Source organism: Copadichromis virginalis, linkage group LG16 (genome assembly GCF_057382275.1).
Source record: "Copadichromis virginalis isolate Kocher_CV1m ecotype Utaka linkage group LG16, C_Virginalis_male_GT1.1, whole genome shotgun sequence".
Lineage (NCBI taxonomy): Eukaryota > Metazoa > Chordata > Actinopteri > Cichliformes > Cichlidae > Copadichromis > Copadichromis virginalis.
The window spans coordinates 36,052,791-36,079,453 of record NC_140633.1 but is presented as its reverse complement, the minus strand read 5'-3'; the positions used below and the strand labels follow the sequence as shown (position 1 = coordinate 36,079,453).

Sequence of the window (26,663 nt, the reverse complement as noted above, 5' to 3'; positions counted from 1 at the left end):
GGCTAAATTTCACCACTGGCATGGTGAAATATTGCCTTGTGGGCAAGACTGAGTTCTGATATAGTGCTTATGTAATACAGAAGGGCATTTTAATGCCTTTATTAGTTCCAGAGAGATATCCAGAAATGAGGGTGAAAGACACTGATCAGACATATCCCGGGCATGTTGAAGGTCATAGTTAGTCGTAAGCCACAGTGATGCCATTTCCCAGAAATGGGAGGAAAATGGCTTTAAGAAAAAAAAAAAGGTACTTGATCATTTTCACAGGCCAGTGCTAAGGCAATCTTTTCATAGTTGTACTGAAGTGTGACAATGCCAGATGTGGTTTGTCACTATCAGCTGGTATTTCACCGCAAGATCACAAAATTGTTTTAGTGATATTTAAGTAACCTAAGAAATATGCTTAGGAGCTCATATATGAGGGTACCCATGCTGTGTCAGCCACAGGTTTGTGAAATCCTATTTTGAAGCCTCGACTTTAGCTCTGTGCTCATCACCATCGTGATTTTTGAGTCTAGCAATCATCATATTTGAATGGGAGGATGGAGTGCTATTCCACAAATGCCAACAAGGATGGGACAATAAAATACTTGAGTTTCATTCCTCAACACGGGACCAAGATCTAGGACTGGCTGTGCCACAGAGAGTATAAAACCAAGTTTTCACAGCAATCTATACAGTCCTGTTAAAGCTTTATATAACTCCCATTTTTCTTTATATAGTAGCAGAGTACAAATGATATGTAGATTGTATGTATACTGAAAAAGCCCTGTGGTTCAGAATCTGATTTACTAATATACGCATGGTGGTAAGAACTAAAACACAGGGAAAAAAACACTCCATCGCATCATCTTTGGGACAGTGCCGAGAAATTAGACTACTTAATTATTACTGCTGAAGGTTTGTCATGGGGTGTAGTTCATTTTCCACATGACTGCATAGAGTCCTGTCAAAACTTTTTTCATATGACTGTATTTGTCATAAAAAATGTATTAAAATGCATTTTAAAAATGTGTCAAAAGATACCAGCATCATAAGCATGGATTAAATAAGCATGGATGGAAACGCTGCAAGCCACAGCTGCCTGTGTTAGCATCACCAGCCAAACACTGCAGGACTTGATTCAGATGAAAGACAATACTAAGAGAGATACAAAGGATACAGAGAAACAATGACCATTACCTGTAGGCTAGAACAGATTAGCCCACGGGTATTTGGGCATTGGTTCTCCAGGTCCAACTCTGTTGTCAGAAGGAAACACTCTTTACGGACCAATGGTATTACTTCAATATGTGTTTTGATGTTGGTGATAAAAAGCCCCTTCTACACTTTAGTTATCAAACCATTCAGTGGCCTCATGTGCTTGTATCGGCATCATCACCCTGGCAGTTGGCAGTGTTGATGAAACGCTTCATCAGTTGTCTCTGTATGACAGTTTTTAACATCGAGCCCACTCTCATTAATATTCACATGTCAACATGTATCCCTTTTTGGCACGCAAGTAAAGATTAGAAATCAGAGAAACTTCTAATGTTCTCAAAATGTATGCCTGTAATTGACATGAAATTGTCCAAACTCAATCTTAGGCTTCTTACTTTTTGACTTAAATTAAAAAAAAAATCCAGTTAGTTTTCCAAAAGCAGATGTGGAGTTTGGAAAGCTCTGAAAACTCCCGTGAAGACCTAGAAAGTCTGTTTCAACAGAGCCCTGATGTAACGTCCTGCAATGTCTCCTCTGGAGTAGCGCGATCAGCGTTCTTCTTTGCCATTGTTTTAAAACTTCCTTTTAAGTCTTTATTATCTTGCAATAATATTCCACGGCATGTCAGCAGACCCCAAAAGCCATGCTGATGTTGTCAGTATTAATGGCAAGTCATGCACCTCCAGGCAAGGGCTTATTCACTGCGTGACACGCTGTCTATCACTTTGTCATTTTTCCTGTCTTACACACTCACGTCAGTGTGTTGCCTCTGGTCCAGCCTTGGTATTTTGAAAGAGAGCACAGCTGCAAAGCCCTACATTTTAATCCGCTCCACCCGCTGGTGTCGCCACCTTTTTTTTTTTTCAAAATGACAGCGAACAATTAACGGGAAACTAGTCACCAAAGCTCAAAGTACTTAAAGATCCACCACTTGTGATATTGGTAAAAGTATATATATATATATATATATATATATATATATATATATATATACTCTTCAGCCCACCAGACCTGTTAATTGTTACTGGCAAGAAATTGAAATTGTAGCTTCACATCAGTGTAAGAAGATAAATATATAATTTTTGCGAAATATTGCAAATACACTTGACTACAGATACATCTCAGGTGAAAATACTGACCGCAAACCACCAAAAACAAAAGAATAATTACACATCCTTTGGATTTATGCCAGAATTGTTTCATAATTTAACCCCACAAATCCAAAGGGACCTTAATTAAATCCCCTTTTTTCAGTTTTTCTTTGACAGTAAAAGCTTGTTGTATAAAGCAAAGTTTTTATTTAAGCTAGAATCCGAGTCTGTTCCCCGAGTGCTACAATACCTCATACAGCACACAATGTCAAATGTTGCTGCAGCTCGAGGAGGTGGTGGTGTGGATAATGCCTGCTTTTGTGCTGAGGCGTTTAAAGACCACATGAGTTTAAACTCGAGTGTTTTTAAAGTATTGTAATGGTTCTTTTATTTATGTTATTTATTTCGATTCTTCTTTTTTTGGATATATGAGGTAAATGGTCTGGTACATGTATAGCCACAGCTTTTTCATTCATTCAATCACACACACATTCATACAGCATACACCCAAGCACTTTTTCTAACATTCACACACACTCTGATAAATGCATCGGGGGCAACTCAGGGTTCAGACATGCAGACTGGAGGAGATCGATCCACTGACCTTCCCACTGGTAGATGACCCACTCTACTGCCTGATCCAAAGCCTCCACCTGCACCCTCTATGCTTTTCAGTGTTTCTGTGGAGAACAGTTAGAAGGTTTATTTGGCAATGACACACCATGACCAAGACTCCTGTGGTGATTAATCAAATCCAGCCAGTGTTCACCTTCAGGGTGTTTCTCTTTTTTCCGACTTCACTGTCGTGTCCTAGAATTTTGGAAATTCAAAATGATGAGAAACTGAGCCAAGTGCACCTGGGAGAGGATCTGCAAAGTGAGAAGCTGTCCTTCAGTTGAATTCAATTCAGTTTCCTTTACATAGTGCCAACAAAAATAGTCACCTGAAGGAGTAATAAATATATTTGTATTATGATATATATAGACATTTACTGTAATAAGCTGTTTATGGTGATTACAATACATTTGGAACAAAACAGCTGGAACTCTTACACTTCAGTATTTACATTTCATGCACAACAACACTGTTTTTACAGTAAGAAACTTATTGTAGATTACAGTAAAGACACTGTCAAACCTACAAATCTAGCTACATTACTGTAATTGCCTTCAGTCAACACTGATTAAGGCTGATATTGTACATTATTAATATTAGTGTTATAAAATATTAGTTTATTTCTCAGGCAATGAGTAGTTAAGCTTAGTTTGATAAAAACAAATTTAAACAGACGTGTTTCTTCCTTTATCAAAAGAAACTAATAAACTGCAGCATTGTGTGCAGAAAGACAAAAGAGAGACGCTATCTGAGCTCTGATAAGATTAATAGAAGAAAGCAGTCAGGGATGGAGCAGAGCGCTGGCACAGATTTCCAGGGTGAAAGCTAGCAGATTTCCAAAACAGTCCCCATAGATGCAGCTATTTATGTGGAGAAATGAACCATTACTGTATCTAATTTGTGGCAAATTGATCCTGGAGACTAGGGCTGTCATCCATCCTCGTGCTTGTGTGTTTAGACGCCGATTTATACTTTGTCAGAGGGGAATAGAGCTGGGAGGACAAATGTGTCAGCTCACTGCCTCGCTCAGGCTCCTGTCACAGAAGAGCTATGATGGTGAAGAAAGCAGCTGGGGAAGGATTCACTCATATTTTGGCAACAGGAAGCTCCGCAGGCGGACATAAGTGAGGAAACCAACCTTCAGGTGACATAATGAAGTGAAGCAGGGCATGACTTGTACCTTATTTAATCTCTCGATATTGTTAGCGAGTACAAAACAGGAAAAAACAACAAAAAAAAGCAAATAAAAATGTAATTATGGTCTGGAATAAAACGACTGCCAGGGTGAAGTGAATAACACTGATCATCCGATTACAATGCAGCGTTCTGCTGGGAAACCTTGACAAGCCAAGCACACCCCGACAGCAGTGGTCTCCCCCCAGCTGCACATGAACTCAGAACATAACAAAGATTTGGACAATTCAGTGAGGAAGCTGAAGTCCACACTGAAAGTAAAGAAAAATAACAAAACTTGTAAATGTGCAGAAAACAAATGGAAAATCAACCACAGCTTACCTAATTAGAAACCTGCGGAGCCTATACTACCACAGTGTTGTTATGCTGACCTTTCCAGCCCCAAAATTTACATTTCAAACTTTAAAACACATAGAAAAAAGACTGAAAACTTTATCTTTTACCCCCTTCATGCACAGTGGCCTTTGGCCCACAGCTTTGCCTCTGTACTCGGGAACAAATACAGAGGAAGAGTGCAGCGTGGTCGAATTTTGAATCACTGATTAAAATATTGCTGTAAAAGTAGAAAGAGAAAACTTTAAAAGACGCCGGAGGCAGAATTAATGTTTAATGAAGGCTTTTAATAGACATGCAAATTTCCACAAATGTATAAATAACCATTAAATAAAGACATCTAGAACTACAACTGAGATTTGAATCATTGCTGCTGCTATCAGCACTGCTCACACTGCAACTACAACTTCATTTAGAAGTAACCGCCTTCAGGTTAAACTGCTGTTGTCAAGATAGTCTTTTGAACTGGTAACTGAAACGGAAACGTTAAGTGTCACTTCGTTAATTGACATTGCATTATCCCCATCTAGTGGTAAAAACCACATGATGCAAGTGTTTGCACATCAAATTAAAACACCATCCAGCGCACGATGAAAACACTGCTGCTGAGGACTAACTTTGACTCTAATGTAAAGCTACAATAGGAGGAAGGTTGCAAAACTTAAGTATGATGTGATGAAACTCAAATATGGTTCTCTACATCTCTCAAACATCAATATAGTCCTCATTTTTTAACATAAATCATTTGCTTCTAAAACATAATCAAATATATTTTTTATAACATCATTTAGACATTGGTCTGTGCTAATTAAGCTCATCTGTCAGTGCAAATCAACGCATTTTGTCCATTTCATGTTTTTAGTTTTTATGTCTTGTTGAAATTTTTTACATAAGGTTAAAAAATAGTACTTGTACTAACAGCAATAATGCTAGCAATATTAGTAATGATGACATCACATGCATAAAAGAAAAGTTTGAAAAGTGCATCAGAATAAAAAGAAATATAAATAAATAAATAAATAAATAAATAAAAGAGATAAAAACATTTTGCAGTGCTTATAGAATTAATACAGTCAGCGTAAAAGTTAAATAAAACAAATAAAAACTATTTTATTTATTTATTAAACTCTTACTATTATTGTTAATTCAAAAACAATATGCTTTTTTTTTTATAATATTTAGAAATATCTAGGGTTAATATTGTGCTTTATATTAAATAAATAAATAAATAATGATAAAAATAATAATTTTCAAAAACCCTTGGAAAAAAATAATGTCAGTCAAAGTTTATAAGAACTGATTTGCAAAAAAATAAAAATGTAATAAAAAACTGAATTAAACCCATTAAATTAGATGGATGGATGGAGCGGCTCTCGGTGGAAGGGGGCGGAGTTTCCTGCGCTGTTTGAAGGGTGGCTCACAGAAAAGTAGTTGTGATGGCAGCGGAGTGAGCATCTTTGTCCTTGTGTACTTTGTAGATGAAACCTGGACCTGTGGTGAGTAAAAACGAGGCTCTTTGAAAGTCATGCGCCTGCTGTTTTGCGTGTCTCTGCTGTGCTCGCTGGTTTTATGCGGCCGTGGAAGGGCTGAGTTCACTCCGGCTGCGGGACACCCTCTGCATGCCGATGATGGGAACTTTTCAAACCAGGATCCCAGGAAACAAGAGCCCTTTCAACTCCAACAGCAAGCGCTGGAGCCCAGGCCAGGTCGGTGTAACGTCGATTTAAAGTTTACACTCTGTCCTCAGTTAAATGTTTGAGGAGCAAATGAACTGCATTACATCCTGAGAACATAACTTTTCTTTTAACAGTTCTTTTTATATATTCATGCTTCATCTTTCTTCCCCAAAAGGCTGCAAGTACCATATTATAAGAAACCTTTATTGAGCCGGCTTAGACCATCTGTATGAGGATTTTCTCACAAATCTGCAGATTTGCTCATGAGCAATAAGTGATGTTGGATCTTCCTGCTGCCAACTCATGAGTAAGGTGTCTCCATCTGTCTCCTTTTAGCGCATCGCCACCACCAGGCACAAATTTGATCATTTCGTGTGCACATTATTTACAACATTATGACAGTATTAACATGTTAAAGTGTTCTGGGATTTGGCCAAAAAGCATGTCAAACACATGCTTGGAATACAGCTCAGACAGCTCTCGATATCAGCTCAGTCTAGATTATAATTCCATGCAAATCATCTGCTGGCGCTACAGCAGGCTCATTCTTCTTTTTAACTTCTTCAATTTGTCTCCAGCTGAGCTGTTTTAATTCACGACATTTAAGGGAGAATCTCATTCGGAAGCTCGTCTGTTCTTCTCCCTCGCTCGCAGACACGCTTGAGCTTTTCGTGACAGACTTTCTGCTTCCAGAGGAGCTGAAAGAGGGATTTGTGACCTCGCTCTTATCAACTGATTTCATGACTTATTCATGCTGATGTAGGAGTGCATTACCATCACATGATCCCCCGGTCTGTGTTGTTGACTACAACACTTGGAAATGTACCCAAGCATGCTGTCGTCTCTGGCCATCCCTCCCCCCGTCTGCAGGCCTGCAGCTGAGTCCTGACAAAACCACGTCCTCTTAGCTTCCCTGTCCCTTCAGTTCCAAGTAAACTCTCAGGGGGAACAAATGCCCACTTTCCACTTGAGTTAAAAACAAAACACCCCACCCCCCCACCCCCACAAATACAGATGGCCTCTTCACCCACACTGAGATTAACGTCTTCATTGTTGTTCCCTTCAGAACGAGCAGATCGGCAGACTTAACGATTTAATCATTCGGCCTCGGGGAACGTTGTAATTATTTGACAAACATGACCATTTTAGGACATCAGCCCCTACTTCACTAACCAACCCCCAACCTCCAATGTGATTTTTTTTAATGTCTTAAACCTTTCTTCGGTTTGATATTGCTGACTTATGCTTGTTGTACCCCACATATTAAAAAGCTTTAATTGTGTTGTCGTCCATCAGTGGAATATGTGGCCTAATTCCAACACATACAGACAAATGTGGGGGAGAGTGGGGGTGGCACAAGAGATAAGTCCCTGTGGGACCATCTGTCTGGTCTGAAAACTGACCAGTCAACATGTTTGCGTTCCTTCCTGTGGATCTCTGATTGTTGTTGTCATGTCTGATAAAAAGAAAAAGGTGATAATGTGGTGATGCGTGTCAGCATTTAGCCACAGACAGAGTTTTCAGTCATTATCGCCCACTTTAATATTTCACTTCAAATCTGCACATATTTATAAAGTAAAGCTTTGTGGAATTCTTTATTACTTTTCCGCGGAGGATGATAACACCATTCCAGCCACATTGTACACACAATATGGAATCCATTTCTCATCTGCACTCACTGACCTCAGACGGCCCACTTCATAAACCTGGTTCAGTTCGCCAAATGGGGAGATTATAGTAATCTGGCACGAAGCACCTCCACTACAGATTTAGTGACCCCCTTCTGTTATGCTTGGCCACTAAGGCGGAACACACATGAAGCGGAGGCTGCCTCTCCCAACACAAGTCTCCTCGTGTCCATCTGCACTGGTGTAAGTATCTTGGTGGGTTGATGATAAAACAGCCAAATGGACATGTTTGTTTCTCATTGTGGCTGAAAATAAGGAGCTCCGGGCATTTGTCTGCCTCTGATCAAAGAGAATTGTTCGGGGCAGTGATATGGCTTGATGTGGTTATCTGGCTTTGGCACTTGGTGAAACACTGGGAAAGCTGGTCGCATAAAGCTTCATGAGTTTGCAGTAAACCTTTGGCATCTCCTTTGGAAGCAGGATTATAAGCAATCAAAGCAGCAGCGATTTCATCCGCTGCTGCTGTCAGAGTGGTTTTGTCACCATTAGAGAAAGATGCTTATGGCATTACATCGCTGCTGTGGCAGTAAGCAACACTTAGCCATTAATAAAAAGTGTTATGAAGGCATTTTCATGAGCTCATGGTGAAAAATAACTACAGAACTGATGATGATCCAGCTGTTGAGATTTACGACTCCCCAAACTCACTTTCCCAGCTACGCCAGAGGTGCAGCTCAGTTGACAGTGTTTATTACAGTGCATAAGGTGAAGGAAGCTAATGTAGCTCTTACCACAGTGTTGCATCTGTACACAGTAAGCTCTTTGCATGGAGCATTTTCCTTTTCAGCGGCTTTATTATATTTGATATGGGTCACTGGGCTCAGATGTTTACAGCTATTCTGTGCAATCATTCGTTTGATTTCTTTTTCTTCAGTAAATATGTGCTGCTTTATCCTCGTGCTTTGTAAGCTACCATGACAGAAAGATGGATCCACAGAGTTGTTTTACTTCATTGAACCACTGCTTGTGTTTGGACTGCTGAACTTGGCTGTGGAAAAAGTCACAATTTAAAGATGCATTAATTGATTTTTTTTTGCCACTTAGCAAAATACGATATGAGCATTAGCACCTAGCTGCCTTTTTACACACTCAACTCTGATATTCATCTGAAAGGCTGAGGTACCTGTCACGTGTTACTCCAACTCATATAGAAAAAATAGTGTGCGGAAATGCAAGAGTGAGGACCCACATACAGGATGCAGACTTAAAACCAAAAGTGAGCTGTTTTATTTGGGATGATGCAGACTGATAGAGTCCAAAATAAAATCCAAAATGAGAATACAAAGAAGAAATCAGGTAGGGTGCTCAGCACACACTGTTCACTGAGGGGACTGAGGGGAGGGTAGGACTATTTATACACAAAGTGATAATCAGGGAAGTGGAAACAACTCAGGGAATAAGACACAGGCGTAGATCATTCGAGACAGAAAATAAGGCTCGAAATCAGGCACCATGGCAGATATGTGGATCTGTAACAGCTCAATAGGTAGTAGCAAACTTTGTCTGCTGTTTGGTGACGAGCAGAGCTGAAGTGTGCAGCGCTTCATAGAATCTTCTGAAACCATGTCCACTGGAGGGGAAGACACGAAAGTCTACAATATGTAAATAATTAAATCTAACAAAATGCATTGGATTATCTGTGCCAGATATTTATTTTAGCACCATCTGGTTACTGTTAGCTATATGCTAGTGAGTTACTGTAGGTAAAGAAATTGCTAATATAAAAATGTTACTCTGAACTTTGTTAATTGTCCACATTTTCCTGCAAGAAAAATCACCAAGCGTCTTTCAAAATGATTAACTTATACAAATGCAGTAGTTTAAAATTGAAATTTATTTATTAGTGGCTGCACTTATAGACACATGACGTGGTTTTTCTGTACCCACCATCAGAAAGATATTTAAAGTGCATGACCACACTGCAGCCCAGACCATAGACTGTATATAAAAGATGGCTGTAGCTTCCCAGTCTCAAATGCAAAGTCCATTCCATTTTCCAGCGGGGGGAAGATGGTAAAAAGACAAGAATCTGAGTGCCTCGGGCTGTTTTGATCTGTGCCATTGTAACATAGTTAAATAGAGTTGAAGTTAAATCCCGCTAAATGGGACATTGGCGCCACCTACTGTCGAAAAAGTGACCCTGCAATATTCACAAAGGGCAAGGGATTCTGGGTAATCCTCAGAATAATGGAGGATTCCTGCGAGGTAAGGAATTCGCAAATGTCGTGGGGAGGAAAAATCATATCGCAGGCTGTTAAAGTAATACAGTCTGACCCGATTATTTTTGTTGTTTATACATCATTTGTTGCGGGTCATTTCTCCAGTCTTTATGTTGAACTGAGTGCACGTTTATGTGAGATTTCTTTATTGGGAGGAGAGGAAACAAAATGGGAGCATAGTTAGCTAACTCTGTTGTTGCTTTCCCGTTTAGATTTTGTGCTGATTGCCCACGACATTAAAAAGAGAGCATTCTAACCATTGCCTTTTTGTTGTGAATGCAGGTATGTGACTGTGCCACACTGTTTAGAGAATTTACATTGTTTCATGTACAGCTTTAAAATATATTTCTATATTCCTTTCATTTGGGAAATTTAACATGCAATGTTAATGGTGTTGAAGTTTTTCTATTTTGGTTGTATAAATTTACCACTATACGATCACACTGCAAGTGGAAATGTAATCCTCAGAATAATGGAGGATTCCTGCGAGATTTTGTGCTGATTGCCCACGACATTAAAAAGAGAGCATTCTAACCATTGCCTTTTTGTTGTGAATGCAGACCAGAGAAGACACTACACAGAGGTCACACCATCAGTGCACACTTCACTGGGAAAATCATCAAGTTCGTTTTGAGAGTCATGGCCCCCCATTAGGATAAAAAAAGGATTACTAAGCAATTGATTTCTGTGTAAGTGACAAATAGCTTCAGAAGCCACAATAGTGACAGCAAAAATGCTGAATTTGAGTCTTGACAGAAGGACTTTTACCAGGACTAACCAATGGACCACATCATTTGGGCGCATGCACACGCAGCAACCGGCAGTGAATGAGAGCTTGGCGTCAGAATCACCTTAATTAAAAGTCAGAAAATAGAGCAAGTGCAATCATATAAATATCTTGGCACCATAATCAATGAAAAACTGAACTTTGATCAGAACTGCAAATCAGTTGGTAAAAAGGGTCACCAGCACTTTTACTGCCTCAGGAAACTTGCTCATTTCCACATTGACCAAAAAAATTGAACTTTGTTTTATCATTCTGTTATTGAGTCTGTTTTATCCTTTTGTTTGGTGGCATGGTTCGGTCAGACCTCAGTCACTCACTGAATCAGATAGTGAGATGGTCCAGTCACCTGATAGGTGAGCCACAGTCTTGTTTAGCGATGACTTTATCAATCCTTAAAAATGGTTCCCATCCTCTACAGGGTGAATTTCAGCTTCTTTCCTCAGGACGGAGGTTTCTATCTCCAAGGTGCAGGAATAAGCGTTATAAAAACAGCTTTGTCCCTGTAGCTGTTACTGAATTAAATAAGAACTGTTTTTGTTTTTGATTCGAAACATTAAATTACTATATATGTGCTACAGTGAGGTTTATATTTATTAGGTATTTGTGTTTTTGAAGGGATGCCAAATGCTATCATTTTTTTCCGTAAAGCAAATTTAACTTACCCATGGGTATGAATAAAGTTACCTCACCTTACCTAGGTGCCTAAATATATATTTTGTATGCATTCACTGTAGAAGACAGAATTGACAAGGAGATACGTTGGCATAAAACGAAAGCAGCCGGGAGCCATGAATCGTTTTCTTCACCAGGGTGGGCGGGGCTTTATCAAGCACTGTCTCTCTAAACATGACCTTGTATGCAAGGCTGCGTATTGAGGATTTAAAACAAAAATAAACAGCTAAAAGAGGCTAAAATACTCTAATCTAATCGTGTTATGGATTTAATCCAATGCTTAAATAAATATTTTGATTAGTGTAGCTTAATGCATCGGCTTCATCCTTTAGTCAGTGATTCTTGTTTGGCTGTGATGGATTACTGAGTATTTTGTATTGTTATGCAACACATTGCCCTTTAGAAGTCTCCATTAACCTTTTTATTGGTTTATTCAGTGTGCAAGTGGCTAATTGAGTAAGGTGCCTAAATGGGATTCTGTGGCTGCTGCTTGAAACATTTAATGATTAGGAGACTCTCACGAGAATTACAGTATTGAAAATATGTACCCTAGGCAGCTGTCTGCATGCTGATGTGGCAAAATGTTGCTGTGACTGCATGCTTTGCTGGACTAATTGCCCACTTTCAATATTAGCATTTGTGTCCCCATCTTTACAGTCCACTGGGATTAATTGATTGATGCCCTCGAGGGATTCCGTAAACTAATTTTCTTGTTGTTTTGTCAATAATGTCTCGTCCAGGTTAATTAGCACTGCAGCCACCTCTGTTCTGCTGAAATATTAAAGTTCAGTATTTGAAGCTTTTAATGTTCATGGAGCTTAAAATGATACATTTTGTTCAGAGAACATCAGAAACTTGCTCGTTCAGGGGTTGCAGTGATGCACTCTTACATATTTTTACCTCCTCATCATAACTTCTATAAACTTGCAGATGTAAAGTGTCACATTTGTCAGAGCTGCAGCCATGACTATGCTCCCATCATTTTGTGAACCTGCAGTTATCGGTTTTCTTTCCCCAGGTTCTACCTTCAGCTTGAAGGTCCAGGTGAATGATGTGCTGAGTCGTCAGTACCTGAGCCAGGCAGTGGTGGAGGTCTACGTCAACTACACCAAGACCAAAACAGCTCTTTCTGGGGAGGATGGTGGGGTCTTGCTTCACATACCTTACCACACTGGGATGCTTCTCACAGTTGTTGCCTGCCATGACGGCTACATTTGCACACTGCTGCCTTGTAAAACCGACAAAATGCCAAGTATGTCATCTGTTCAGGGTGTTTGCACATTGTGTGGATGTTTTTTTTCCCCATGCTAGCTCTCATTTTGAAATTTAGCTCAGCTCAAACCATTTATTCTTTGGTTATAGCTGAATGTCACATGTTTACACCAGCACTGCAGAGAGAGAAGAGAATTGTGGGGGTTTTATTTCATCATGAAAAGCAACCAGGGAAAACACTTTGATTCATGCGCACTTCTTTTCGAACGTTCTCTGTTTGTGCAAGGCCAAACGTTCCTCCACCTTTCTTGCATTTGACACCTAATTAGCTTTTCCTGGCTGCTGCAATCTGTCCGGGATTATTTTTTGACCCACATCTGGAGTGTTTGCTTCTTTTGCTCCTCTTCCACATTCAATGCTACATTTTTCCTTTTAACTAAAGCTTTGAATTGAAACCTCTTTAAACCTGAGCTATTATTGCTGTAAGCCTCTTCCAGAAAAAGGCTTTTCCCTTTGCTTGTATCATTTGAGGGGACAGTATTAGCATTGAAGAATAAAAAAACCCCACACTGCCATCTAGTGGAAGAAAAGTAAACCATAGTGTGCTAATGCTAATTTGGGTTCTTTCCTCCTTTTCTCTTTGTCACTACTGTAGTATTTTCATCAGTGACATTATCACTTCAGGGTGTGAATCAAGGGAACATCTGGCTTTTTGAGGATTCTGTCCTGATCACTGGGAGAACATCTGGTACTGTATAAGCTGTTAAAGTCACTGATGCTCCTGTTCTCTGTTATTGGGAAATGTAATGTCCTTACAAATGTTTTGTATCATTTTGCAGATGCTTCATCCCAGCCTGTGGTCAGTTTTCCTAAAACCCTGCTGAACCTGACACACAGCAGTAATATCACCTCTGTTAAAGCCTTCCTGACCATTCCCAGGCTGACGTCAGAGCAGGGGGGCTTCCTGGCCACTCGAGGCATCATGAGCAATAAATCTGGTATTTAGATGTATTTTTTGTTCTGCAAAAGCATGAATAGCATAGTCAGAATTACCAGGTGTCTCACAGGTGCAATGCATTCATTACTTTTTTCTTTATACTTCATAATGTCTGCATTTGGGGGCAGCGAAGTGATGCAGTGGTTGCTTCAGAGCAAAAAGGTCCTGGGTTTAAACCCAGCAGTGGCTGGAGTCTCTTTGTGGAGCGTGCATGTTCTTTGGAGGTACTTGGGCTTCCTCCCATGAGGTTAGGTTCATTCTAAACCGACCATAGGTGTTTTTGAGCCAGCTCTCTGTGGTAAATGGACTGCTTCTTTTACAGTACTTTTCTACCATGCTTGAGCACTCAAAGCACTTTATACTATGAGTCTCATTCATAGGAGCACATTTTTCTATGCCTAAGTGCTTTCTATCTAACATTCACACACATTCACACTCTGAAACCCATCAGGAACAACTCAAGGTTCAGTATCTTTCCAAAGAATACTTTGGCATTCATACTGGAGCAACAGTAGACACCGAGGTGCACCATACGTTTTGCCCCGTGACAGCTGGGAGAAGCTCCAGCCCTCCTTTTGACCCTGGATGGACATTTCGTTGATTCATTTAAAAAGTTATGCTATGACCTACGCTATGACCAGTGTGTAAAATGGTCACCACAAAGCCACAAGCTATGCATATTTTGACAGAATATCATGGAAACGAAACAGAAAATGAAATGCAGCTCCAACAAAGGCCGGGAAACTACTTTTAACTGGGTAAAGTCGGCAGGAGACGATTGATCGAGTTTCCTTGAGTTATTTTTTAATTTCGTGTTGTGGAAAAAGTGATGTGAAGTGACACATTACTACACATGGCAGCCTCAAAAGAAACGTGTGATCTAAAAGACGTTGGATGCTGATCTGTGGATGCACTCCCACTGAAACCCACAGATGATTAGCAGACAGACAGAACGGCAGTTGAAATGAAAGTAACAGCGTGAAGACAAGTACTGGGGCACAAAAAGGGAATACATGAGTACAAGAAGAGCCGCACAAGAACATAAAAACAAACTTTCTACTTGTCACATATATTTTTTTGAGGGAGTTTTTGAAATTGCCTTAAAACGGAATTTGTTTTCCTTCACATGATGAACTTTGGCACCATCTTGTGGTTCTAAAGACAAATACACGTGAAATTTTGGCTTGAAGCAGTTAAGGCCTTTACACAGTTACATGAGTTTTGAATGGGTAACAATTATTTATAAGTTCTACACAGATTTAAGCAGTACTAAACTACAATACCAAAGCTGTATTACACTAAAGTATTATTACATGAACCTTTTATTCAAGAAAAGAAAAACAAAGCTGTCGGAGCTAAATTTGCCCAGGGCACATAATAACCTGCTCTTCTCTTACACATTTATTAATGTCCTCTAGGATACGTCAGTGTGGAGTTAAGCCCGGTGGCAGCTGTCAGCGTGCAGCTTTTCTCAGGAGACACGGAGTTACATGTGACTGGGCCTGTGCAGATGAACCTCAACATTCCCGACAGCTTTGGACTTCAGTCTTCGAGTGTTATTCCAGCCTGGTTCTTTAACCAGACCACTGGTGAGTAGAAATCATAATCACACACATACTAACGCCCCACTCATCTGATAAGTCATTAACATAAGTGCGAGAAAAGAGGATATAAGTGTAAAAGGGTTGCTGGGTCTCTTCAGGGGCATGGATGAGAAAAGGATTAGGAAAGGTGACATCAGTAGATGGAAGTCTTGTGTGGACTTTCACAGCTCCTCATCTCGGCTACTGGATCGCAGCACCTGTGTCATCTAACAGAGGTAAAAGTCACTTTTAGCAGTACAGACTTTCAGATATTTTCTGCACTGGAATAATTAATAAAATTGGATTTTATCATTGTATTAATTTCATTATTCACAACCTTGGAAGGCAGCGACTAATATTACATATTATTACATATTTGATCACATTTTATGTTTTCTATTCTGGACTCTCTAAAAGTCCTCCTTCTGATCTTCTTCAGGTTTCTTTGAACTTGCCATTCCCATTGACTTCATCATACGGCATTCCTTTTTCCTGATGGTTCTCTTTGGAGGGACACTCGTTATTATCATCTCTCTTCTGGTTGGGTTATGTTATTGCAGGTAAAAAGAAAAGAGAAAAAATACTTTTATACTAAACTATACCAGATCCAACTACAACATTAGAGCCACCTGCCGTATACTGTGTAGGAGCCACCTGCGCCAACACATCAGTTCTGACCTACTGAGATGTGGACCTGAAACCTGTGGCGAAGTCCTTTAATGCCTCGTATCAGGATGTTTGCAGTGGGTCATTTGGGTCCTGCAGGTTTTCATGTGGGAACTCTGTGGATCAGAGTTGCTCTGGGTCAATGCTTTGTGCTCTTCGATGGGATTTTGCAATGTAGCAGAATCCTTTAGTCCTTTATTTTCACAATAGGGAGATCTAAGACAGGGTTGGGCAACTCCAACAATAACACCCTGGGTCAATACACCTGAATCAAATGACTAGTTCATTACCAGGCCTCTGGAGAACTTTGAGACATGTTGAGGAGTTAATTTAGCCATTTGAATCAGTTGTGTTGGATCAAGGATACATCTAAAACCTGCAGCACATCAACCCTTGAGGCCTGGAGTTCTGACAAAGTATCCCAGTTTGGCCCACTGAGCTGCTTTACTTTTGTTAATAATGACAATGTTATGACAAAGGAGTGAAAATGGCTGGAAGGTTAAAATATTCTTAGACTTAGACAAACTCCCTGAATCATAAAGATATGAACAATAGTTTACTTACAGCAACTCCGCTGTCATGTCATGCACATTGCAATTACATGATCATAGTGACCAGAACAAAAACCTTCACACAAAGGCTCACTAATTCAAAAGTGCTGTCCAATCTCTAACTTTCAGTATAACCATGTCCTATATGGGCTATCACTTAGAAGTCACAATATACTTTTAAGTGAATATTTCACTGAAAACCCTCTATCAAATATTCATACTGTGGTCATGTAGCATCACCCAGTTCTGCATAATACAGGTAATGACGCGTGTATCATAAACCTTTGCCCTTTACACACTTGCTGGGCTCAATAGGACTATCAGGGACGAGCTGTTGATAGTTTTCTGTGGCGTATTCCTTTAAAGAATAAAAAATTAATCTTAAATTTACCCAAATAATCATTTACTAATGTCCTGGTTTACCTGCAGGTGTTCCTCTGGTGAAACTAAAGCAGCAAAGATCCTACCAGTGACGACAAAAGACCAAAAAACTTCAACATGTGATGATGATCTCTTTGAAGGGAAAGCTTCTCATTCACAGGACCAGCAACCTGAAGAAAAGAGGGACAGTAGACACAATGCTTCTTTCATAGCCAACACCAGTGCTGTGGCCATTATGCTGGAGAATGATCTGAACACGGACCTGAACGATTTGACGTGTTCACACAAGACTTCAGAACAAAGAGTTTCTGTATCTCTGACAGATAATTTGTTTTTCTACAACCAGCCTGTTGCAATTCTTCACACTCCAGCTTTCTTCCATTTAGAGGAGCAACCAGAGGAGGCCCAGTGGAGCAAGTCAGCCACCCTGCCCCGTGCAGGGGCTTCAAATGGTGCTGCCACAGAGCCTTTGAGTAAAGAAAACTTCACCCAGACACAGACAAAAGGTCCGCCTGAGACCCAGCACCAGGCAGCAGAAACTGAAGACAAGCTTGGAGCTTCAGGTGGCTCCCAGACAGCAACCTCCACCAACACATCCAGGCTCCCAGAGTCAGTGTCAGTGCCCGGGACGTTACATAAAATCTTGGACAGCAGGCACTCGGTGCACGGACAATCCAATATCTCCTCACTTCAGCCTCCTCGGGCCTGGTTTGTCTCACTGGAGGGCAAGCCTGCAGCTGAGATCCATTACGCTGTGTCAGAGCAACAGAGGAGACGGAGACCAGTCGAGAGTCGAGAGACCAGTTTAGACTCTGGGGTGGACATGAGTGAACTGAACCAGACGTCTGGCAGGAGGGCGGTAACGCTGGAGCGAAACGCTACTTTTGTCAAAAGCGCATCGAGCAGTAAACATACGTCTGCACAGTGACTCATCTCTAACAGCCTTATCACCCATATCGCTCCAAGTTTGTTAATGAACAGCATCACGTTTGTATCACAGGGGAATTATGTATGTTATTCATGAGATTCAGTGCATTTCTGCCATAAGACCTCATAATGTCTGCATTTCAGCTACTGTACATCTAGAAGAGTCCACATTTCACAACAGAGCGTATGGACTTGGTGATCGTTCGCTGTGGATGTAACAATACATGTGCTTTTAACAGCTTCTAACATGTGTATGCACTCAAAGACTAATGTATAATATTATAGTAAGATGTTGTATATTCATTTATTTTGTGTTACATATTTCTGTTTTCATGTAAATTGCTAATGTGATATAAAATACCGGAACCTGGTGATGTTTAAAAGATTTTGTTTGTTTATCAGAGGGAAAATCAGAGGGAGAAGTCGTGTAAATCCACATGTTTGTTTCTGTGTTAATGCAGGAAAAATACATGCATCCATTTTTTTCTACTTATTCAAGTCACAGTGGGAGGTGGGGTAAACCCGGGACAGGTCACTAATCAGTCTCAGCACTAACACGGAGACAGACAAACATTCACACTCTCAGCCTGTTCAGGATCACCAGTGGACCAAACCCCATGCAGGTGTTTGGACTGTGGGAGGAACCCATGTACCAAAAAGACAAGCCAGAGCTCTCACAGACAGGCTCCAGGCTGGATTCAGTCTTGTTGCTGGGAAGCAACAGTGCTAGCTAACACCTCGATAATAGCCAGTACTGTCACAACCTGGCAACTTTGAGCCATGACAAAAGGTGAACACTCCTTTAGGGTATGCATGTGTGTGGAGATGTGAGTGTTGTAAATACAGTGAATTACAAATAGCAATAGAAAAACAAGTGGAACACAGGGTGTGAGGGCAAACAGGTCCATGTGAATCAGAATCAGAATCAGAATACTTTATTGATCCCTGGGGGAAATTATTTTTTGTTACAGTGCTCCATTTTAAACCAACATTAAGACAAGACAGACAATACGCTAACTAAGAATAGTACAATATATACATATATATACATACATACATACATAAGTCACTTATAAATAAATAGTTGGAAAAGAAACATGTGTAGCTGTAGCAGTAAACAGTGTGTTAAGTGGATGCGTTGTACAGGGAGATGGCCACAGGCAGGAATGATTTCCTGTGTCGTTCAGTGGTGCTTTTCGGTAATCTCAGTCTCTCACTGAACGAGCTCCTGTGACTGACCAACATGTCATGGAGTGGGTGGGAGGTGTTATCCAACATTGTCTTTATCTTGGACAGCATCCGCCTCTCCGACACCACCTTGAGGGAGTCCAGCTCCATCCCCACAACATTGCTGGCCTTACGGATCAGTTTATTAAGTCTGTTGGCATCTGCGACCCTCAGCCTGCTCCCCCAGCATGCAACAGCATAGAGGATCGCACTGGCCACCACAGACTCATAGAAATTCCTGAGCATTTTCTGGCAGATGTTGAAGGACCTCAGTCGCCTCAAAAAATAGAGACGACTCTGGCCCTTCCTGTAAAGTGCTGTGGTGTTTTTAGCCCAGTCCAGTTTATTGTCAATGTGTACTCCAAGGTATTTATAGTCCTCCACAATGTCAACACTGACCCCCTGGATTGAAGCAGGAAGGAAGAAGAAAGGGCCAATACAGAGCCCAGATATTGCCTTTTGGCTCAAGCCACTAAAGCCCTGAAACACACAAAGGAAAGGTTTAAAGTAAGGGTGGTCATAATATGTTCAATTTAAAATTACAGATCTGAAAACAGCTAAACTGCTAAAACAGAAACAGAAAAACAAGTTAAAACATTTTGCCTTTGCCTTTCATCACTCTCTCTATTCTAAAAATGCTGAGTTATAGATATAATTCAGAACATATACATTCACAATTTTGAGCCAATTGTTAGAAACCATCACTGGCTGACGTCCCAAGGAGCCAGACTTTCATGTTATTTTTCCTTTTTTTTGGACATTGGCTGCGTTTTCACTCATTTTCAATCCAGTCTCATACATCCGACCATTCTCAGATGATGTTTTAGGCTGCTAAACTAGGAATCAAGATAAAAATAAGGTCCTGAGATGCATCTGTCCTTTCAGTTGTTCTATCTGCTTTTCACTAAAACCTCATCAGAAATGGTTGCAGTGGAAGGAGCCATTCTTGAGAAAAGGCCGAGGTATGCAATTTTACACAAGAACTATTCTGAAAATTAGTCCAACAAGTTTTATGTTGTGATGTTTGTTTTAGTTCAAAGTGCCAACTTATACGGAGAGGAGAGAGGTACAACAGTGAGTATCTACAACTATAAAACACCTTAATATCACCTACATGGATCTCAACACTATTGAAGCAGTGTCATCTTGCAGGAGGACAGAACAGAAGGCAGAAAAATGCTTGCTGCACCTACTTCCCATTTTCTTAGCAACATATAAAGAAAGAGAAGGTGGCTCAACACTGCACATATTTGCAACAAGGAGCAACAATGCACACCGAGAGAAGGGATCAGACTCATGAAGCTCACCTTTGTAACCCGCCATGTACCTGACATAAGGTAGAATCTACATTTATGAAACAGGGAGTTAGAAAGAGGCAGCGTGATTGGTACATTTCATAATTCACATAAGCAGCTGAGCTCTGATAGGATTCGATACCAGTCTGAGCAACAGAGACCTTGACCACAGTTGTAACCCACCAGTTAGTCTGCTGATTCTAATTTCACCTTAAAAGAAGAGAAACCTCAAAACAACAAAAACGAGTAATTAACACTACGCAATAAATCAATCAATAGCCAAACACAGCACAATCTGATTCTTGGATTATTTTGCAAAATGTAAAATTAGAATAAAACTGGACTTTCAGAAAGCACCTTAACAAACCCAGCCTCACTCTGAGCAGCTGATCAGTCAGCTCAGTCAGTTCTGAGTATGCTCAGCCGGAGTTAAGCACATTTATGACATTTTTTAAACTCCAAAAACAGCATGTGGTCACATCATCAACAAGGCCATTCTGATGAAGCAGGCTGTTTATTTTCTCAAGATTTCTAAGTTGTGTTCAGTTTGATTTCATAAAGTAGTCTGAACCTAAACTGTCTCACATCTTATTTACAATGGGGAAAACTAAAGATGGGCCAGCTGGGATCCTAACTGGGCATGTGAGTATGCTGCCTGTGTGTTATCAGTATTATACTGTAGTTCGCATGCCTGTCGATGTGTTTGCATGCCACGTCAACAGAATCAGGAAGTAACGAAACTTTTTTTATTTCACAGAACGACAACCACAAGAAGCCCTGGCCCTTCCTTTTCCTGCTAAACTTTAATCGCTCGCTTTAGAGTCAAGTCATGACTGAATTTCTGTCAACAAAGGTAAGCAGCACGTATTTGCCATGTAATGCAGTCCATGTAATTCTACCAGTGATATTATTTCGACTTGATATGCATTAAGAAACATCGGTTTTATTTTAGCCTATACATACTACTGTAACCATTCCTCGCCGTCAGTCCCCTGACCGTGGTCGGGAGACGCGAGGGGAGATGCTTCCTCCAGGGCCGAAGTTTATCCTCCTTCGGGGTTAACTCCCTTCACTTTTGTGGAGTAGTGAGACAGACAGACACTACTCTGTAAAGGCTCTGTAAATAGTTTGCATGTACAGAGGCGTAAACGGCTTGGTCCTTTACGCACAGAAAATTACGCAATCTATTGCCATGTAATCTATTCCATATGTGGCACATATTTTAAGAGAAGTCCTTAAAGGCACCATTATAGCAGAAGAAGCTTCTTCCCAGCATGGTACCAGAATCTTTACTTGTGAGGTTTTGAGTTTATTCATTTAGTACCAAATCGGGCAGAGCACGTGACCCTTGATATTACGCTAACCCAGTAAAACACTTTCGATTCCGTTTGAATAGTTTTCATTTTACGCCAAAGATAAAACCGTTCAAAGTTCGGAAATAGTAACACCGCTAAAAAAAAAAAAAAAAAAAAAAGCTCACTATGTATGATGCACGCAGACCCACATCCGGACAAACAAGTCTGAGTCTCTCACACGAACTGCGTTAAAGTCTGTGTCATGCTCAAGAAAAACGTTGAATTCCACAAAGTATGTCTGCACTATTTCAGGCCACGGACAAACTAAACTCACAGCTCAACAGACTGTGCGTATGGCTTTCGAGTGACCCTGAGTACATCCTGGAGCACTGCGGGGATATCCTATCCGTGAATGAATATAAAAAGGTAATAAAGCAAAGCAGTGGTTCAGAGCAGATGAGAGAACTTTTGGAAATAATCATTCAAAAAGGAGAAGATACCTGTCAGAACTTTATTGACACTCTGAGGAAGCACCAAGGACACTTCCCACAACTGAAGCAGTTTTTCGTCACTGAAGCTGAAGGTGTGTGAAAGTCCCGTGTGGTCTGGGCCGAAAATGAGCCTCGGCCTGTGAGATTACCACCAAAGGAAAGCTGAGATTACATTATTCATATATATGTCTATTTTATAGTTCCAGGTTCATCCACTCCAAGCATGTTTGCTGATGGTAGCAGTGTTGTGTCCTGCAGAGAAATTACAAACACAACTGCAAAAAACATTTCAATTAACATTCAAACAGTAAGCCAGCCGGCAGACAGCAGTTTGTCTGGTAAGAGGTTTTTTATATTTTTTTCTATGTGGAATCATATAAGGGAAACCATTAAATGCACTCATTAACACTTTATATTAGGTACACCTTTTCAACTGCTTGTCAATACAAACATCTACTCAGCCAGTCACATGGCAGCATCTCAGTGCATTAAGGCAAGTAGACATGTTCAAGACAAGCTGCTGAAGCTCAAACCAAGCATCAGGATAGGGAATAAAAACGATTTGAGTGAATTTGAAGTTAATTTGGTTTGGTAGTAGTTCATTATTATACAAGCAGTGAAACAGCTATTTTGCTGTATTTCAGTTGAGTCAGTAGCTATTTTCAAACATATTTCAAGTTTGTTTTCAGTTTGAGTCTTTTTATATAGATTTTATTACAACAAGCTGGAAATTAATTTTTTCTTCTTATTTTTTCTGCTTCTTACAGGAAATATTAAACCCCAAGCAGATCTCACTGCAAGTGGCGGCGGTGTTATATGTGCTGATAAAATATCAGGTGTCCATGTTGATGAGTGTATAAATTTCTCAGTGAGTGTGAATGCACCACAAGAAAACACAGGTAATATTTTGACCTTAAATGTGTAATTATTGTTGTTGCTTTTTGTTAGTCTGTAATTCATAAATCAAATTATGCAAGATTAAAAAAAGACTTTTGGAAAGTAAGTAATTCCTGATGGTTTTTCTCAGGTATGGTAGAGGACACACAGCCACCTCCTGAGGTACAGTACAAGAATAGTGCTACTGGCAAGAACACACATAGAGGTGTTCACTGACACAAGATGGTATTGATGGTTTTGGGATAAGTCAGTTGAAGTTAAAGTTATGCTTCCTACACAAACAGGGGGAAAAAACGGATATCCTACAGTTTTAGTAAATATTGCACATAGTAGGTCTTACCTCAAATGAACAATTGTAATATTTTCTTAGTTGGCCAATGATCTGGCACACAATCACTTGTGAGGTCAAAGTGTATTTTTTGTTTTTAGAATTTGTTACCTTATGCAGCTCTTTCTCCTAAATGTGCCACGGTACTGGCATGGTTATAGGGCATGGTTTATTCTTCCTGAGAAGACTGATTTGCCCTCCTCAGTGTATCATTGTAAACATATAAAAATTTGAATGTTCATTTTTGTCATTTCATTCTAAAAGGTAAATTCGACCGATAGAACATGTAAAGTGAAACATTTCAAGCTTTTTGTGATAATTTTAGGTCAAAGCTCATTAAGAATCACAAATTAGAGCATCTCAAATGATTAGAATATTGTCTAAAGTCAGTCAAAAAAGGATTTGTTACAAAAGAGTGCATTTATCCACTCGGTACATGGTTGGAGCTGCTTCAAAATAAGTGGCTCAGTGCAGGGTGACATTTAGCTCAGCTGAGTGTTCCCAAAGCCTGGTAGTGACCTTCGCAGTTCTCTGTTGATTTGGGTGTTTCTCAACTTCCGTTTGGTGTTATCCCAAAGATGAGGTGCAGGTGTGGCGAGTTGGCTGGCCAGTCGAGCACAATAGTATCACGGTTGGCAAGTCATTTAATAGGAGTTGTGGCACTGTGGTCAGGTGCCAAGTCCTGCTGAAAAATGAAATTGTCATTTCCATAAAGCTTGTCAGCAGGTGGAAGCATGCTCTAAAATCTCCTGGGAGAGGACTGTTTTGACTTTTGATTTAACACAACAACATGGTGGAACACCTTCTGTATTCAGCAAGTGAATATATAGAGTTTTTTATAAATTTTATAAATAACATTTCCATAATAAAAATAGTGAAAACAGTTAATCACACAGGTGAATTTGTTTTTTCTGGACTGAAGTTTTGTGAATTAAGCCTCCTCACCTGGACTTTTCAGTCTTTCAGTATTTTGCTGGAAAAATATTTTCCTTTAAATGTAATTAATAATGTAGTTTGGCATGGATAAAAGAGGAATACATGGCACCAGTGAAAAAAAGAAAAAAAATCAAGAATTTATACAAATGCCTAGAAAAAAAATACATTTACTTCAGACTAATCAACAATACACTGTCATCTTTTTCAGGGTCCTGCTGTGAGAAAGATCAAGGAGCACAAGGTGGAACTCATTAACTGCCTGATGGGGGATGTCTTTATTCTGCAGTGTGTGCATGCCAAAGGAATCCTCTCTCCCAGACAATATGGAAATCTGAAGCACTCCTCTAACCCAGAACAAACTGTTACCAACCTGATAGATCTTCTGATGAGTAAAGGTGAAGAGACCTCCGATCAGTTTCTCCAGATTCTTAAAGATCCTGAAGTTGATGCAACGTATCCACAACTGAAAAACATTATAAAGTAACTGAGATCAGATCATATGTAATTTTTTTTTAGCTAGGATGAAATTAAATAATGGTAAAGGGAATTTAATTTTTTGAGCAGTGTATATACACACTTGCACATTCCCACAATTTTGATGTAACTGTGTGAGATATACCCTTCTGCTTTTCAAAACAGGGCACTGAAGTAAAGACTATCCTCAGAGTTTCATACTAAATCTTAAGGAATTAAAAATGAAGCATGTGAAATGATTTTGTCTTGGTAGTTTGTAGATGATACACTGAGATTGGTTGTATACGTGTTATAGCTATGTATGGGCACCAGGTGACAGCATGAAATATGTTTATATTGTTAGTAGAGTTTTAACTACTACTGAAGAGAACACAGATGTTACAGCACACACGAAGTTTCACAAAAGTTGAGTGTTTAATGGAATAAAATGAAACTACTTCTCACACTGCTTTTTAAACATTTTTCTTTCAGTAATAATAAAACTATGTTGCTGTAGTTTCAGTGCATAGCATTTCAAACCATTTAAAAGTATCCTACTAATATCCAGGTTATCCATTAATAATTGCTGAGCTCTAATTTAATAGCAGAATACACATTGGTTATTCTGACTGTGCTTTCCATCCCCGTTGAAACAGTAATCCATCACTACAAGTTTTCCCCTCTTGGGTAATGTTGTATTCTGCTATAGTGGAGACTCTTCATAATCTACCCCAGGGCCTCCTCCCAGTAGGACATGCACGGAGAGAACACAATCTTAAGGGGTTTAATATGAGTGTCCAGGGTCTCTACTCATAGACTTCTTCTACTGCCACTCATAGTTTGATGCTGTCCTTTAATATTTTTGAGCAGTGAACATCAAAGTTGGTAGCCTGTCAATAAGGGCAGAAATTTATTAGACAAGATCAAATTAATCTGATTAAAGTGAATGGAAGATTGTGTCACTTCAAAATAATTCTTCTGATGAGTTAAAATTGTTTTACAATGAATTATATATAAGTAAACTAATGTTTTAAAATGCATATTATAGCAAAAACTGTTCTGTACAATGCAGTCAAATATCAAATATGCTTATATGGTGAAAGCTGTTTTTAAAATTCCAGGACAAAGACTTTTTCCATTGAGTTTCTGGGTCACTTGTACTGTACTGTCAAAAACACTTATTTACATTGTTTGTAACTGAGACGTATTTTATGTTTTTATGATACAAACCATTGTTCTATATTTAAATCATACACCAGGTACAACATTACGACCACCTGCCTAATACTGTGTTGGTCCCTATTTTGCTGCCAAAACACAACTGACACAATTCGTGAAGCTGAACTTAATAAATTGTGTAAATAATCAGTATTTATTCAGATTTGGAAGTACACATTTGTTGAAGTGCGTGCTTGTGAGTCCTCAAAAGTTACACACAAATTACTGCACACATTTATAAGTCTTAGTTCATGCTTGCAGATTCGTCTGTACCCATTTGTAACCCTTCTGAGGCAACTTTCTCTCCATACTCCATTACAACTTGGGCCTTGTTACACTCACATAAATCCTTACACTTGCACATTTGTCACCATGACAGGTGCTTCCAGGTTACTTTTGTTTCTTTTGTCTGTGAAGGTTCTCAGTCATCCAGGTCATCGTAGTCAAAGGAGCTTGCAAAGAAAAGCGTCTGGACTTCTTTAAGTTGCTTGAAGACGTTTCACCTCTCATCCGAGAAGCTTCTTCAGTTCTAAGGTCAAATGGTGGAGAGTCCCAGATATAAACCTAGTGGGAGTGACCCCCCACAGAGGGACAAAAGGACCCCCTGATGATCCTCTAATCGCCTGAGCCAAGGTGGGAAACTGGGCGTGGGTCCCAATCAGCCAGAGTTTCGGGTGAGCTCATTGTGAAACCTGGCCCCACCTTATCATGCGAATTCCTGAGGTCAGATG

At 39.8% G+C, this 26,663-nt stretch overlaps 2 protein-coding genes across 2 annotated transcripts; both read left to right on the top strand.

Annotated features, from left to right (window-relative positions):
* Positions 1-5,849: 5,849 nt before the first annotated feature.
* Positions 5,850-18,163, top strand: LOC146691275 (protein FAM171B-like). Its single transcript, XM_085434602.1, has 8 exons — positions 5,850-6,139; positions 12,494-12,727; positions 13,343-13,435; positions 13,527-13,685; positions 15,103-15,273; positions 15,387-15,503; positions 15,707-15,827; positions 16,914-18,163. Exons 1-8 carry the CDS (start codon positions 5,959-5,961, stop codon positions 17,791-17,793), a joined length of 1,956 nt encoding a protein of 651 aa, XP_085290728.1. The 5' UTR covers positions 5,850-5,958; the 3' UTR covers positions 17,794-18,163.
* Positions 18,164-21,066: 2,903 nt separating this feature from the next.
* Positions 21,067-26,085, top strand: LOC146691274 (uncharacterized). Its single transcript, XM_085434601.1, has 6 exons — positions 21,067-21,167; positions 21,922-22,192; positions 22,301-22,438; positions 22,868-22,999; positions 23,128-23,159; positions 24,470-26,085. Exons 1-6 carry the CDS (start codon positions 21,144-21,146, stop codon positions 24,743-24,745), a joined length of 873 nt encoding a protein of 290 aa, XP_085290727.1. The 5' UTR covers positions 21,067-21,143; the 3' UTR covers positions 24,746-26,085.
* The last annotated feature ends 578 nt before the right edge of the window (positions 26,086-26,663 follow it).

Coding starts and splice junctions, on each gene's coding strand:
- LOC146691275 (XM_085434602.1), top strand. CDS start 5,959: ATGCGCCTGCTGTTTTGCGTGTCTCTGCTGTGCTCGCTGGTTTTATGC. Junction 13,686..15,102: donor CATCATGAGCAATAAATCTG/GTATTTAGATGT, acceptor AATGTCCTCTAG/GATACGTCAGTGTGGAGTTA. Junction 15,504..15,706: donor ACCTGTGTCATCTAACAGAG/GTAAAAGTCACT, acceptor GATCTTCTTCAG/GTTTCTTTGAACTTGCCATT.
- LOC146691274 (XM_085434601.1), top strand. CDS start 21,144: ATGACTGAATTTCTGTCAACAAAG. Junction 21,168..21,921: donor CTGAATTTCTGTCAACAAAG/GTAAGCAGCACG, acceptor GCACTATTTCAG/GCCACGGACAAACTAAACTC. Junction 22,193..22,300: donor TTTCGTCACTGAAGCTGAAG/GTGTGTGAAAGT, acceptor TCTATTTTATAG/TTCCAGGTTCATCCACTCCA.